The sequence below is a fragment of the Drosophila sechellia genome, chromosome 2R, assembly GCF_004382195.2.
Source record: "Drosophila sechellia strain sech25 chromosome 2R, ASM438219v1, whole genome shotgun sequence".
Taxonomy (NCBI): domain Eukaryota; kingdom Metazoa; phylum Arthropoda; class Insecta; order Diptera; family Drosophilidae; genus Drosophila; species Drosophila sechellia.
Window position 1 is genome coordinate 8,296,130 of NC_045950.1, and position 13,815 is coordinate 8,309,944.

The 13,815-nt window shown below is 46.6% G+C and overlaps 5 protein-coding genes across 7 annotated transcripts; 2 read left to right on the top strand and 3 right to left on the bottom strand.

The window, feature by feature from the left end:
- Nucleotides 1-44: 44 nt before the first annotated feature.
- LOC6608758 (S-phase kinase-associated protein 1) lies at nt 45-1,014 on the bottom strand. Its single transcript, XM_002033445.2, has 2 exons — nt 730-1,014; nt 45-671 (listed from the first exon to the last, which is right to left on the bottom strand). Exon 2 carries the CDS (start codon nt 667-669, stop codon nt 184-186), a length of 486 nt encoding a protein of 161 aa, XP_002033481.1. The 5' UTR covers nt 670-671; nt 730-1,014; the 3' UTR covers nt 45-183.
- Nucleotides 1,015-1,358: 344 nt separating this feature from the next.
- Nucleotides 1,359-3,692, top strand: LOC6608759 (SET and MYND domain-containing protein 4). The gene is made up of 3 exons (XM_002033446.2): nt 1,359-1,929; nt 2,002-3,125; nt 3,256-3,692. The coding sequence occupies exons 1-3, from the start codon at nt 1,666-1,668 to the stop codon at nt 3,587-3,589; spliced, it is 1,722 nt and encodes a 573-aa protein (XP_002033482.1). The 5' UTR covers nt 1,359-1,665; the 3' UTR covers nt 3,590-3,692.
- A 322-nt stretch (nt 3,693-4,014) lies between these two features.
- LOC6608760 (protein OSCP1) lies at nt 4,015-5,318 on the bottom strand. The gene is made up of 2 exons (XM_002033447.2): nt 5,098-5,318; nt 4,015-4,949 (listed from the first exon to the last, which is right to left on the bottom strand). Exons 1-2 carry the CDS (start codon nt 5,234-5,236, stop codon nt 4,105-4,107), a joined length of 984 nt encoding a protein of 327 aa, XP_002033483.1. The 5' UTR covers nt 5,237-5,318; the 3' UTR covers nt 4,015-4,104.
- A 999-nt stretch (nt 5,319-6,317) lies between these two features.
- Nucleotides 6,318-13,405, top strand: LOC6608761 (small RNA 2'-O-methyltransferase). The gene is made up of 3 exons (XM_002033448.2): nt 6,318-6,631; nt 11,940-12,109; nt 12,203-13,405. Exons 1-3 carry the CDS (start codon nt 6,410-6,412, stop codon nt 12,984-12,986), a joined length of 1,176 nt encoding a protein of 391 aa, XP_002033484.2. The 5' UTR covers nt 6,318-6,409; the 3' UTR covers nt 12,987-13,405.
- On the bottom strand, nt 6,672-11,633 carry LOC6608762 (glutamic acid-rich protein). Of its 3 annotated transcripts, none has more exons than XM_002033449.2 (5): nt 11,492-11,633; nt 10,221-10,765; nt 10,004-10,159; nt 7,977-9,949; nt 6,672-7,840 (listed from the first exon to the last, which is right to left on the bottom strand). In XM_002033449.2, the coding sequence occupies exons 2-5, from the start codon at nt 10,606-10,608 to the stop codon at nt 7,346-7,348; spliced, it is 3,012 nt and encodes a 1,003-aa protein (XP_002033485.1). In that variant the 5' UTR covers nt 10,609-10,765; nt 11,492-11,633; the 3' UTR covers nt 6,672-7,345. The 3 variants fall into 3 exon arrangements, with proteins under 3 accessions (XP_002033485.1, XP_032572003.1, XP_032572002.1); XM_032716112.1 differs by having other exon boundaries at nt 7,977-9,940; nt 10,221-10,768; nt 11,492-11,617; XM_032716111.1 differs by having other exon boundaries at nt 10,221-10,768; nt 11,492-11,617.
- Nucleotides 13,406-13,815: the final 410 nt, after the last annotated feature.

Below are 13,815 nucleotides of genomic sequence, written 5' to 3' on the forward strand. Positions count from 1 at the left end.
ATTCCATTGTTAAATATGTTCACATGAAAGAGAACTTGCCAGCATTAAAGCATAATATTTTATTTAATTAACACAAAAGAACAATTGCTGACGCTTTTAACATGATCAGCTAATTATCTTAATTGAAACGTTGATTAAACAAAAAATTTAAGCTTTAATTTCGTCATGGTAAGTTGATGGTATTCATTTATCCTCACACCACTCGTTCTCCTTGCGCACCTGTTCCTCCTCCTGTGGCAGAAAATCATTCTTGATGGCGAAGGTGTCGCGAATGTCCTGCGGCGACTTGCCCTTGATCATATTGGCCACCGTCTTGCAGGTGACGTCGAGCAAACCCTGGATATTCAGGTAGTTGGCCGCGAGGATCAGTTCGAACAGCGTGCCCTGGTCCACTTTGAGAAAGTCAGCGTCCCAGGATGAGATGTCATCCGTGCGCTTCTCCTTGTTCTCAACCTCCTCGGTAACCACGGGATCGTCCTTGTGGTAGGTGGCCCAGTGGAGAACTTTCTTCAAGATCAGCGAGTTGACATTCGGCAAAGGCAGCACACTGTTGTCGCTCTCATCGCCCATATCCTCTATTGCAATGCGAATAGTTTCCGAGCACTTGGCGATCTCCTGATCCGTGTCGAAGATCTCCTTGTCCGCAGACTCCAGCCGAATGATGGGCATCTCTGCAAACAAATTTTTCTATTTACTTATATCTATATTTTTAATTTTATTCGTACACACCTCTAGCTGATTTTGATCCCAAGATTTGATACGAAATGAGTTTGATTTATTTGCAGACGCAGCCAAACAAAATTTTTAGACACAACACGATGTCACTTAGCTGTGGCCTACTGGCTAAAAATAATATTCCCTTGCCTTCAACTTGAACCGGACTAGTGCGGCGGCCGCCTGAAAACAGGGCGCTTTTTAAATAAACAACTTGGCTGCCAATAATTCCCCGGATTTTTAGAAAACTTAGAATGTCGTACGAATTGAAGAGGAAATTCAGTAGGGAAACGGCCGCCAGTGTGCACATATTCGGAACGGGTTTTAAAGATGGCGCCTATTACGATTAAAGGTGTGGAGACACTGTGACAACTAGCGGTAAGCAAAAGCTCAGTTATATATTTTTTTTAATTATAATTTATATATTCAGGCACTATTCAAGAGTGCTGGAGGTTGTATCATTTAAACAGAAACCTATCAAATTCTGACCTTATTGTTAGTTATCCTGTTTTCATTTTATGAATTTCAAATTTAAAATATTTTTGTAAGCAATTTTAAGCTGGGGCAAGGGTTTGTGTCGCGGCTAGTGTAAGCAGTCGATTTGCGGCATTTTTTAGTACATTTCACTCCATTCTGGGTTATATATTCGCAGGCTATACTCCACACTGCTTCAGCGGATTGTCCAAAAAATAACATTAAAGTAGCCGTGTGCATAATTACAATATTTTCGAATCTAAATCGCCCGTGAATTCGCTAATTAGCGGTCAGCACTTGCGCCAGCTAAAGAAATCGCGGCACCGGTAGTGGGCCAAACGAAGCTTTTTTCCGGCTGAAAAAAACAGGCGGCGGCGTCGACACGCGGACCGGCACCAAAGGATCCGAAGCTATCCGATCAGGTTCAATCCGATCCGGAGAAATTTCCAGGACTTCCGAAACTACCCCGCACAAGAGATGAACGTGTACGACGTGTTCGAAGATCTGATAAAGAAGCTGCAGGACTGGAAGCTGATCGGCATCATATCCGGCAAGTTCAACGAGCTGAAAGAGAACCATCGCAAGGTTGACTTCGTGATGCGCGCTCTTATTGACTTCAAGTACATTGAAAAGATATTCCTGAACGTAACGCTCCGGGAGGACAAGTGCAACAAGCGGAGCGTGGAGTTCCGTATGCTGGGCAACGAGCAGTTTTCGCTCAAGAATAGGAATTACTTCAAGGTAATCATTGCCCCCTCAATCGCCAAACCCTTCCCAGTCTCTAGTCTAGCTAATCCCTGCGACTCGTTTCAGGCTCTAGAGCTGTACAACAAAAGCATCTGCTATGCCGAACCGAACTCGGAGCACCTGTCCATCGGTTATGCTAATCGGTCGGCGGTACTATTCGAGTGGAAGCGCTACCGGCAATGCCTGGACAATATCGAGCTGGCAAGGCAGGCCAACTATCCGGCGAGACTGAGCCACAAGCTGGACAAGCGGGAAAGGGACTGCCAACAGCTACTCGATCAGCAACCGCCGGATGTGGTGCCCTATGAGTTTAAGCTCAGTTTCGAACAGCATGCCCAGGTGCCCTTCATCGCCAACTGTTTGGAGTTGCGCGAAACAGCCGCCGAGGGTCGCTTTGTGGTGACCAATCGGGATTTGGTCGTCGGGGATCTTGTGTGCGTGGAGGAGCCCTTCTGCTCCACACTGTTGACGCCCATGCGATACATTCGGTGTGCCACCTGCAAGCGGGAGAACTACCTGACCCTCATACCCTGCGACAGCTGCTGTTCCACGATGTTCTGCTCCGAGGAGTGCAAGTCGATTGCCATGCAAACCTATCACCGCTTCGAGTGTCCCATCATTGACCTTCTGAACCGCATGTTCAACAAGATCCACTGTATCGCCCTGCGCACCACACTGGTCGCGCTGAATATCTTTCCCAGCATCGAGGAGCTAATTGACTTCTGTGAGCAGGAGCAGAACCAGGGCAAGTGCGCCTTTGACCTCGACTACAACGAGCTGACGCCGGAGGAGCACTACCGGGCCATCCATGGACTGGTGACGAACCAGCACCTGCGCTCCGTCTCTGATCTCTTCCAGCGCTCCGTGGTCTGTGCTGTGCTCAAGCACTTTATAATCGAATACACACCGGTCAAGGAATATGTGGGCGGCGAAGAAGGCGTGAACTTCTTCACGGACCTCCTGTTCCGACATCTGCAGACATCTCCCTCGAATATGCACGGCATCGACCTGGTCGAGCAGGTTAACGAGACCAAGGACGACCAGACGCACTCGTCTGGGGCGTACGCCTTCCTCTCGCTCTTAAATCACTCTTGTTCGCCGAATACTGTAAGGATATACGAGGGCACCAAGGCGTACATGTTCATCCTGCGGCCTATTAAGGCGGGAAATGTGCTCTACGACAACTACGGGTAAGTAGTAACCAAAGCATTCTGAGCACACCAAAATGCAGTTAGGACTATCCTCATAAGTACATAATAGGGGTCCAAGTCACTGCAGCTCTCTCCAAATACTAAAACTAATGGGTATCCAACATTTCAGTGCTCACTTCGTAATCAGCAGCAAGGAGCAGCGTTTGAAAAGGCTGTCATTGCAGTACCGCTTCGACTGCAAATGCGAGGCCTGCGAGCTGAACTACCCTATGTTCGGAATGATGCCGCACAAGCCGACGGTGCCATCGGTGACCGATGACACGGAAGTGGCACTGAGCTCCTACAACTATGATTTCGCGGTGACCAACTATCGAAAGTACTGCGACTTCCTCACGCAATACGGTGACGCCTATCCGTGCGAGCAGATTAGCTCCGCGGAGGAGTGCCTAAAGATGGCCCTGCATATCATGGCGGACGCAGTGCCGCTCAAGGCCAAGATGTAATCGGATCCTGCCGCTGAAAAACCAACCAACCCACACAACCAACACGGACGAACTTTTCCTTTGCTAACTTTGAGCGTATTAAAAGCGAGACACACAAATCGAGGAGAGTAATTGATTATACATACCATAAGTCTGTAGCGCAGGCAGCAGCGCGATGGGAGGGAGGATGCCCTTAACTTTTATATTTGTAATTGTACATTTTCGACCTTTGATTATATTTTACCGCACACCACACCTACATAAAGCCCACCACACCCGCCCAATGCCCACCACACCCGCACAACGCCCACCACACCAACGCAGCGCCCACCACACCCACACAACGCACACCAAACATTTCACAACAATTTGCAAGTTGAATATTCTAAAGTTGATTTATTTTTTGATCACAACAATGTCTTCGATGAAAACAAACAAACAAAGAATAACTATGCAACCTTCGTCGTTTTTATAATTATTTTACATAAACCAACTGAAGCAGAAATAAATATTTTCAAAAAGAAGTGACTTTGGCTTCAAGGCATTTTGCTGTACAAGTCCAGCAGGTTCTGGTTCAGCAAGGATCCTCCCCGCGACATGGTCGTCGCTACCTTTTCCGAGGATGATGCCGATGTAGTAGGCTGCAGCTGGACAAACTCGCAGCCAGAGGAGCTGGCCGCTGTGTCATTGAAGAGCACATTGCCGAAAGCCTGCTCGAACTGCTGCTGGAACTGGCGGGCGTTGATGGGCTGCAGATCCTCGCTTTGCGGCGGATTTATGTTCAGCTGAGCTGCCAGTTGATCCATGCTGTTGGGCTCTCGCTGTTGGCGCTCCCGCTGCTCGGCACTCTTCGCATAGATATTATCGCCGGCTGACTCAACGTATTCCGCGTAGTAATCCTGATCCACGTCCCTGATGAAACTACCGTCCATGGCCTGAAAGCCCATCCGAATCAGAAGCGATATCTTTGTGTTAAAGCACTGCAGCCAGGCCCGATTCGTCTGGTAAATGGACAGCTGCGCATCCTCACCGCTGGCATTCCAAAAGTCCAGCAGCGTGTTCTTCGTGAAGTCAATCAGCATGTGCCGTTTGGCATCCGGATACAACCTGTTGATCGCGTCCAAGTGCCGAAAAGTAATCTCCAGCAGGTGGTGCTGATGGCGGGAAACGAACAGCTGCCACTTGTAGACCATGGTCATCAGATTCCACAGCTTGGACATAGACTGCTCGTCGAGTCGCATCAAGGAGCAGGTGGCAATGTCGTTCAGCATAAACTTGCAGTGCTCGGCGGTCAAAAGCTGCGCACTGTTGTGTTTCGATCCGTTTAGGAGCGAGTCTATAAACTTTGGTTCCAGCAGCACAGAAGTCACATCGTGGATAACTGAAGGAAGATATATATAGTATCTTATAAACCTTTTTATTTGAATTAAAGCATATAGCTATGTAGAAGGCTCCAGACTCGAACTTTAACCTTTACCAAAGTTTGCAAGGACGACTCTAAGTTCAGATTTCTTGGAGGGATTTCTTACCCTGAACCGACTTGTCCTGAGCAATCTGCTGCGCCTTCAGCCGCTGATCGATCACGTAGAGCATCTCGCAACCGAGATTTACCAGGATGAAGACATTGGCCCGGGGATTCGACAGCTGGTGCGGACTGAAGTTGGCCATCGTTTGACGGGCTACTCGATGGCACGGGTGGCGATTGCGAACTAAACTGTAAAACCGATGACTTCGTGGAGCACGCAAGGCTCGGAACCCAAAACCGTTATTGGATTTTCGGTTTCCGTGCGGACTACCGGCCCCATTTAAACGGAAAAAAAATTCGTAATCCTTTCGTATAACATCGGTTATAAAGAGCTAATATGTAACCAATAATAAAACTAATGTATATGAGTATATTTTAAAAGGCCTTTGGTCATAAATATACAATATAAGTTGACCTTTACCATGTATCCTCTGGGGTTTTTTCCAGTGTCCTTTCGCATTTGATGGCTTTATGAGAGCCTCGGCAACGTCTTTCAGTGCAAACAATAACGAAAGTCAGTCCGTGGCGACAGGACAGGCCGTGTATAATTATGGCAGCCATGGTGGGAAGGACGAACCGCCACCAGGACCGGGCAATAAATTTTATTGATTTGTAAATTTCCATTTCAAGCGCAGGGCAATGGCAATTAGCCTGGAAATTATGGTAGCAGGTTGAAAAGTTAAAGCGCTTACCATATTATAGGTATGTCCATCACACCAGGATGGAAAGCTCCCACGACCAGCAGACCTTTCTGGTAATTCAATGACCGGGTGGAGTGGTTGGTGGTTGATGGTTGGTGAGGTCTACCACCAAGTTCCAGTGCGAATGGGAGGCAAGCACCTGCAGCGAAGGTCGTCCGGAAAGGATGCCGGAAATTGCGTGATTCCCATACCACAAAAGCTACACTGATTACCATAATGAAGGTGGTATTGAAATTTATAACATAGCTATTGGAAAAAGATCGTCAATTTAAATAGTACCCACCAGCAAGATATTTACATATATAATTGAGTAAAATATTAGAATCCTGAAGATTTCAATGCATAAATTTTCAAAACAAGAACTATCGAAAATACCGAATTGAATTCGTATCCTAGAAAGGCGTTAAAAACAATTAAAAATATTTATGGTTAGGTATTTATGATATATTTCCTACAGAAATAGGACAAATAGATTCGATACTCAAAAATGGCCGCCTCTTTTTTGAAAACAGAACCTATCGATATACAGATAGCATAGTTCTGGATAGTTTTCCAAGGGCAGTTGCAGTAAGATTTTCGCCACGGATTCCATTGGTCACTCTAACAAAACGCGCAATGTTTTCGCACAAGTTTAGTTGCGGGTCCTTGACCAAAATGACTGAAACCGGCATTACCTTCGATCCGCCGGTGTACGAGCAGCGATACTGCGCCACGATCCAGATCATGGAGGACGCCCGCTGGAAGGATCAAATCAAGAAGGTCGTGGAGTTCGGCTGTGCCGAGATGCGCTTCTTCCAGCTAATGCGTCGCATTGAGACAATAGAACATATTGGACTGGTAAGAGCTTGACTTCGACTGGAAATGAAACAGGCACAAGTTGATTGTTAAGGAAATACAATTCTAGTTTATTTCCGCTGCTGTTTATACACGCATATCCTAGCTTAGACTTTTATTGTTTTTATGAAATAACCATTATCTAGTTATATTAAATACTTTTTGAGGAGAGTATGTACCTGGCTGCATGAAATGTGGGTGAAACGAGTCGTACATGTGGTCTATAATATGGTAGTTGATAGCCTAACGAAACTAACACAAAACTCGAAAATAAATGTAATATACTAAAAATCAAGGATTTCCTATCAAGGCCAATGGCGCACTGCTCCTGTGCACCTGCTAAACATATAAACATCTCTTACATCTGGGGACTACTCGTACATGCTATAATGGATAATTCAACAACATCTTCCCTATGGAGCTGAGAGTGCCAATCAAAAAACCTTATGTCAACTTATCGATAAAATGTTTAAAAACCAAAATTACACAACATGTTGTCGGTCTCACTAGTTCGAGTCCATGCCTCGCCTGCCGACAGGTCCGAAGTATGATTATAAGTAGGATCTGTCCTGTTCGTTCCTTAATTACCACTAAAAATACTTGAAAGCGAATTTAGATTTATTCTTTTCCGTTCCGTTCTGTTCTGTTCTGTTTCCTTCGTCGTCCGACTTCCTAATGATCCGTCTATAGTCGCTATTCCTAAGTGTCATCTGGCAATTATTTGCGACAGTGCCTGGACGAGTGGACACTCCGCCCCTTGCCGTAGTTGTTCTCGTCATCGTATTCGCCGTACAGGTTCTGCACAACGAGCAGACTCGAGTTATTCTCCGCATCGTGCTCGCCGTGTTTGGGTTCAGTCTTATAAAGAGCTCTGCGCGTACGGCCTGATTTCAGCTTTCGCTCTCCCTCGCCGGTGGCCGATGCCAGAGTGGAATTCTCCTTGCGTGTGGCGCAGCCACGTTTGTTACTGGCCACTGCCGATAGCGGCGTAGTGCGGTTCTTGCCAACGGCTCCGGCGGCCAGTTTGACGACGCCCGAGTTCTTGCCCGGACGACCCACTCCCCGATGGACCTTCACCGGCGGCTGGTTCTGCTGGGACTGGGTCTGCCTGCTGGTGGTTTGCTTCCGGTGGGTGCCCTTGGGGCGACCACGCGCACGTTTCTGGGAATGATCGGAGCAGTCACTGTCCTCCATTGATCTATCCGATTCATCCTGTATTAAATAAATAAACATTATTATAACAGTTCTTTTGAGACTTCGCCAAAAAACTAGTCCAACCGAAATACTCGTTGCTCATCTTTTGTTAACTGGTTAGATAAATTTATACATATTATTTTATGAATTTTACCTCGCCTTCTTCGCTATCTGCCGCCTCTTCATCCTCCTGTTGCTCAACATCCATTGCCTCCTGGTTCTCCTCTTCATCGTCTTCGTCTGCCTCCCCCTCCTCCTCCTCATTATGCTCCTGGACAACCAAACCCTTTTCGCGACGCCGCTGCTCCATGTCTAGTATCGCGTAAGTGGGTTTACCTTCGTAGCGCCTTGGAAGACGGGATTCCAGCGGGCAGATGGTCTCCTCCCGCTCAAACTCCTTCACTGCCCGTTCGCGGGCTATTTGATCAGGATCCTGTGATAGCACCTCCGCCCACGAAAACTTCTTTTTCGTCGTTTTCTTATTCGACTTGGAACGCAGATTCTTGGGCGATACGCGGTTCGTAAGTGAGTGCTCCTGGAACGGAGTGCTTAGCGTTGAGTTTCGCATCACATTTACGGCTGCCTTGTTGTTCAGCTCGAAGATGTCACACTTGCTGCCATCCACCACGTCCTTGGTGGAGACACAGGTGCGGAGGATCTCCTCGCTGCTCAAACGCATTTGATTGGGATCGTAACCCAGGCGCTGGTACTCGCGCTTAAAGATTTTGCGGTAGCGCTCGTAGTTGGGTCGCTCTTGGTAAGCGAGCTGACCGATCTGCAGCAGGAACTCTCCCAGATATTTAGGAACTTGCTTTCCATAAAACTGTCGCAGCATCTCCGGCACATCCGTCATAAACAGCTCCTTAGCGCGATGCACTTTCTCCTGCTGCTGCTGCTGCGCCACGTCCTTCCACGGCAGATAACCCTCGGACCAGTACAACAGGTTGTAGCCTAGGCACTCCAGATCACTGCGTCGCGAATGGGCACCCAGGTGGGCGTCACGTGACGTAAACTCTAGAGTTCCGTCGTGCGCCCTGCGCTGATCCATGATAAAAGGGCGATGAACTCCGCGATCTTGGAACTTAGACGCCAGGCCGAAGTCGATAAGAAACACATGCTCCTCTTCAGTGGGCAGGAATTTGTACTCCGTCGGGTTGCTGTCCACGTGCTTGCTGCCCCTGCTGCGTTTTTGATCACCGTTCGGTTCCTTCTTTACCTTCTCCTGGCGGCTGACCCGCGTCGAAACCGGCGTTTTTTTTGGTGTGGCTATCTGAGCGCTTCTGCCCCTTTTGATAGCGGGGCGACGGTTCGAGGGGGGAATAAATTCATCCGACTCGTTATCAGAGGATTCAGGCGATTCATCGCTATTTTCCGCTGTTTCCTTGGGATAACCATCTTCGTTGAACTCCTCGCGATAACTAATCCGCTTGGTGGGTCGCAAATAGTGCGATTTAACCATCTCCTCGTACATGGAGTTGCGCTTTTCACGACGGCAAGCGCGCACTGGATTGGACCCGCTGAACTGGACTGCATTGCGTACGGATCGCTTTTTGTTCACTGGAGTTTGGAAGACGTCTAGGCTGTTGCTATTGTTGCTGTTCGACGTGGCGCCATCATCGAAGTCCTCGTCGTCTTCGTCTTCATCCTGCTTAATATCGACAATTTTTTTCAGTGCGAACTTTTCTCTCTTCAGGAAGTAGTCATCGTCGTTGGTCTCCTGCTCTGAGCTGTTGCCACTGTCCGTGGTCTGCTGCTTCTCCTCATAGTGATCCTCGTAGCCATTACCCTTGGGCACTGCCTGCCTCCTAAGGTACTTGCACTTGGACACCATCAAATTCTGTGCCTTAATGTCATTATGACAGTAACCCTTGTCGTGCAGATTCTCTAGGACATTGATAATGTGTACGGCGAGCACTAGGAGTGACTTCTGCTGCACTCTTGAGTTCTTGATCAGCGAGTGCAGATCGCGATCGAAGCGCGGCAGCACCAGAAAGCGGTAGCGAACGTCTCCAAAATAGTGGGTGCCCGACGCAATAAAGCTGGGAATTCCGGAGGGCGGTCCCCTGCTGAGGACATGCGTCTGTGGGGCTGGCAGGCTTGCAGCATCTTCTGCGATATCTGATAAATCTAAAAATGTGTAAGGATACAAATGTGACAATGCTGAGTATTTCCAAAGCATACCATTGTTCCGGGATGTGTTGATCAGACAGTGAATCTCAACAAACAGAGGCCCATTTGAATGCGGTTCAATTTTGACCACGTACTTGGCTGTCTCCGAGCTGGCAGGGCAAACAGTGTCGTCCGAGGCTAGGAAGATCTCGCCAAAGTTGCCCTTTCCTAAAACAAATGGTTCGTTTATTCTCTTAAAAAACATAATTGCTCCTTTTAGTGCACTTACCTATGGGTCGGCCCAAGCGCCAGGCCTTGGAGAGCACATCTCTCAGAATGGTTCCGTTGACCACCGAAGGTCGGAGCGTGTAGACCGGGCGCGGTGACTCCATCACACTGGAGTTGTTGTGATCGCTGGCAATGCTGGCTCCCGTCAAGAGCAGACTTCGGGCTTGCGGGGTGTGCAGTAGTGTGGGGGGATCAGCCTCAGTGCCGGCAGCAGATCCTCCCGAGGAACAGGACTCCTCATCGTCGTTCTCGTGGAACTCGAAGCCGTTGGCGCTGCTGGAACCGCCACTCAAGCGCTGGCGTTTCTCGGCGGCCTTGACCGCAGAACGCTTTCGCTTGCGAGCACTGCGATCCGTGGTGGGGCGCTCCAATTGGAGGCGCTTGCCCATCGCGGCAGCTGGCGAGGATCCTTGGCCGATTTTCGGTGGCACTTTTCGAAAGTTTCTGGGATTTGATACTCACGTTTAGGATATCTTGTTTGATTTTATTGTATGCAAAGTCTTTTGTTTTTGTGTGATTCCGCTTTCGACTGTGATTCTTATTCAACTGCTGATGAAAGAAGAAGATTGATGGGTGTTAGATATCTATTTTTAGGTTATGAGTCCAGTATTGTGGCATCTATTCAAACTAAAATTGATAAATATGCGAGGGAATTTCGTTGTTTTGTTTTTTTTTCGTTTGCCTCAAGTCCGTTTTTATCAAACTTATTTTTAATTGTTTGCCGTGCAGTGTTAGGCAACGCCTCAACGATTACACGGAGTACGACCGAGTACTTTTTTATTGCAAATTGCACTATTGGAATAAGTGATTCTTTCATTTCTTGTTTTTACTAAAATTCATGTGCATATATTCGTTCTTCTGCTATGTTGCAGTGTTGCAAAGTGAACTAGCCTAGTGCGCGTCCGGGGGCACGAATACAAACACAAACAATCGCGAACGCACCACCATGTCTCGAAACACAAACAACACGACATACAAACATGCCGAGGTCCCGAAAAAAATCGATTATCTGGCCGGCATTATTAAGCAAAGAATTAAATGCTGACACATTTATTCGGTTGCTCAACGTTCTCCCTTTGAATTCAACGCTTTTCGTGCGCCAATCATTTGCTAATGGGCTGAAAAGTCGAATTGAGTTTTCAGTATGTATTTTTCTCACGTATTACTAGTTCTCTTCTTCTTGTTTTTCTACGTTTTCTTTTGACCCGTTCCAAGTGTTTGAATGTTTTTCACTGTTTGCGTTTGGTTGGGCGCTTGATTCGCAATGCTTACACTTTTCACTTGGTGCAACGGTGTATTATTGCACTCTCACAACAGGCTTTGCAGTACAATTTCGCATCCATTTGGCTTTTCGTAACAATTACACATTCTTCCTGTGCACTGCTACGGACACACAACACAGACACGCAGTTTTGTGGTGTGACCATAGGGAGAGATGTAAATGCTGTTTTTCAGAGTGACCGTATTCTTTAATTGTGAGAAAGGTGCATTATCAACTTAATTGTATTTTATTTAATATAAAAAGCGAAGTTAACTTATTTTAATTTAAAGTAATACAACATTTCACCATTTAAATAGTTTAAAACCCTTTTTACACCTTCAAAAGTTATCAATATAATATTCAGTACTGTGCTGAATTAAAATCATAAATTTTGCTCGTTCCAGTCCCATTTGTTTCCTTGAAATGACGGTTTTTTTTAAATACTTCATTTACTCGCAGGTGGACATCGACGAGTCCTTGCTCAGGAGAAACTTAACCAGCGTTAATCCACTTGTTTCCGATTATGTACGGAGTCGTGCGAGACCTCTAAAAGTTCAAATTATGCAGGGGAATGTGGCAGATTCTTCGGAAGAATTGAGGGACACCGACGCTGTTATCGCAATCGAACTGTAAGTTCCTTGTTGTTTAAACCCCATCCATTTTAAATTATTACTTTTTACATTTTAACACAACTCTATATGTATTTAATGTTTTCATTTCAGAATCGAGCACGTTTACGACGATGTATTGGCCAAAATTCCAGTCAATATTTTTGGTTTCATGCAGCCGAAATTGGTAGTCATCAGCACGCCAAACTCGGACTTTAACGTTATATTTACGCGGTTCAATCCGCTGTTGCCAAATGGTTTTCGCCACGAGGATCACAAGTTCGAGTGGTCACGCGATGAGTTCAAGAATTGGTGTTTGGGCATTGTGGAGAAGTACCCGAACTACATGTTTTCCCTTACGGGAGTGGGTAATCCGCCCAAGGAATACGAGTCCGTGGGCCACGTTTCACAGATAGCCATATTCGTTCGCAAGGATATGCTGGAGATGCAGTTGGTTAACCCGTTGGTGAGCAAACCCAATATCGATAAGGAATCAACTCCCTATAAGCTAATTCATGCCGTGGAATATCCATTTTATGTGGATACGCGCACCAAGACGCAGAAGCTCTGGACCGAAGTGCAAATGGAGCTTCAGCGTTTCAAAAGACATTTCAAATCCTCAGAGATAGAGGAGGATACTTACCAGGACACTTGTAATATGCCTATTTCTGTCTTATTGGATCGCCTAGAACACGTGGGTGCCACCAAAGAACTTATCGAGGAACTGCTATTGGAAAATAATCTAAAAGTAGAGAACGAGTGTGTTTTAATAGTTAGTTCCGATGAGGAATCGGAGTGGTCTGAGCCATACGAGTTTTCTGATCGTTCCTCCCAGGATGCTGCTTTAGTCGACCAGGAACGAGAGGAGGAATGCTGGGATCAAGAACCCGAATCATAAGATACGATACCTAAAACTAGTATATATTTAACCAAATTAATAACAGCATTTCGAACTCTCGTTTGTGCATTACAAATTTCCAAATCATTTTTTATTAACAATAATGAATTCTTGACAAACCGAAGATCGGTATTCAAACTTTAGTCATTATGTCTAGGATTTAGATTTACTAACATCAACTAAGCTTAAGTTAAACGGTTGTATTTCGATAGTGAGCATAAAAACCCATATTTCAATGTGCGAAGTGTAAGAACTGCAAGCTAATATTACAATAATCTTGTTAGGATCTCGTTTTATTAATACTTTTGGACTATGAATAACATTTGCAAATCATCTAACTTCTGCCTCTATTTTTGGGTCATTAATTCCTTTTAAGACTTTACAATAAACCAATACCCACAAGTTCTGTTAACTGACAATCTGTTGACATTTTGAGTGCATCATCGGGGGTGCGGGTGGGTTTCCCAGAACATGGGTGACCACTCCTCCCCCAGCTGACTACTTTCAGTGCACAAATCGCTGCGAAAATTGGGGTTGCCTTGCCGCCAAGATGATGACTATGACGCCGCGTCGTCTGTCTCGCTGTGGCACCCGCACGGAAATAGCTTTTGTTTGCAACTGAATCAGGGGATGCAGGATGCAGGGAGGGAGCAGGAGTCATGGGTCCCTTAGCATGCAGACTTGGCGCAAACGCAGCGCACACCGAGCAGTGTAGCCATTAACTCCCTCAGCTCACACAAGTTCCTGCCCCGGCTGTGGTTGCCAGTTAATGGAGTTGGCGTCAGCACGGAGCCGGCGGATCCGGAGCCATCGTTAGTTGTAAGTCAAC

Bases quoted from the DNA above. Each gene is read 5' to 3' on its own strand.
- LOC6608758 (XM_002033445.2), bottom strand. From the start codon at position 669: ATGCCCATCATTCGGCTGGAGTCTGCGGACAAGGAGATCTTCGACACG.
- LOC6608759 (XM_002033446.2), top strand. From the start codon at position 1,666: ATGAACGTGTACGACGTGTTCGAAGATCTGATAAAGAAGCTGCAGGAC. The intron at 1,930-2,001 runs GTAATCATTGCC...GACTCGTTTCAG, and splicing joins AGAATAGGAATTACTTCAAG to GCTCTAGAGCTGTACAACAA. The intron at 3,126-3,255 runs GTAAGTAGTAAC...CCAACATTTCAG, and splicing joins GTGCTCTACGACAACTACGG to TGCTCACTTCGTAATCAGCA.
- LOC6608760 (XM_002033447.2), bottom strand. From the start codon at position 5,236: ATGGCCAACTTCAGTCCGCACCAGCTGTCGAATCCCCGGGCCAATGTC. The intron at 4,950-5,097 runs GTAAGAAATCCC...ATCTTCCTTCAG, and splicing joins TCAGGACAAGTCGGTTCAGG to TTATCCACGATGTGACTTCT.
- LOC6608761 (XM_002033448.2), top strand. From the start codon at position 6,410: ATGTTTTCGCACAAGTTTAGTTGCGGGTCCTTGACCAAAATGACTGAA. The intron at 6,632-11,939 runs GTAAGAGCTTGA...ATTTACTCGCAG, and splicing joins CAATAGAACATATTGGACTG to GTGGACATCGACGAGTCCTT. The intron at 12,110-12,202 runs GTAAGTTCCTTG...TTTTCATTTCAG, and splicing joins GCTGTTATCGCAATCGAACT to AATCGAGCACGTTTACGACG.
- LOC6608762 (XM_002033449.2), bottom strand. From the start codon at position 10,608: ATGGGCAAGCGCCTCCAATTGGAGCGCCCCACCACGGATCGCAGTGCT. The intron at 10,160-10,220 runs GTAAGTGCACTA...CATTTGTTTTAG, and splicing joins GCGCTTGGGCCGACCCATAG to GAAAGGGCAACTTTGGCGAG. The intron at 9,950-10,003 runs GTATGCTTTGGA...ACACATTTTTAG, and splicing joins CAACACATCCCGGAACAATG to ATTTATCAGATATCGCAGAA.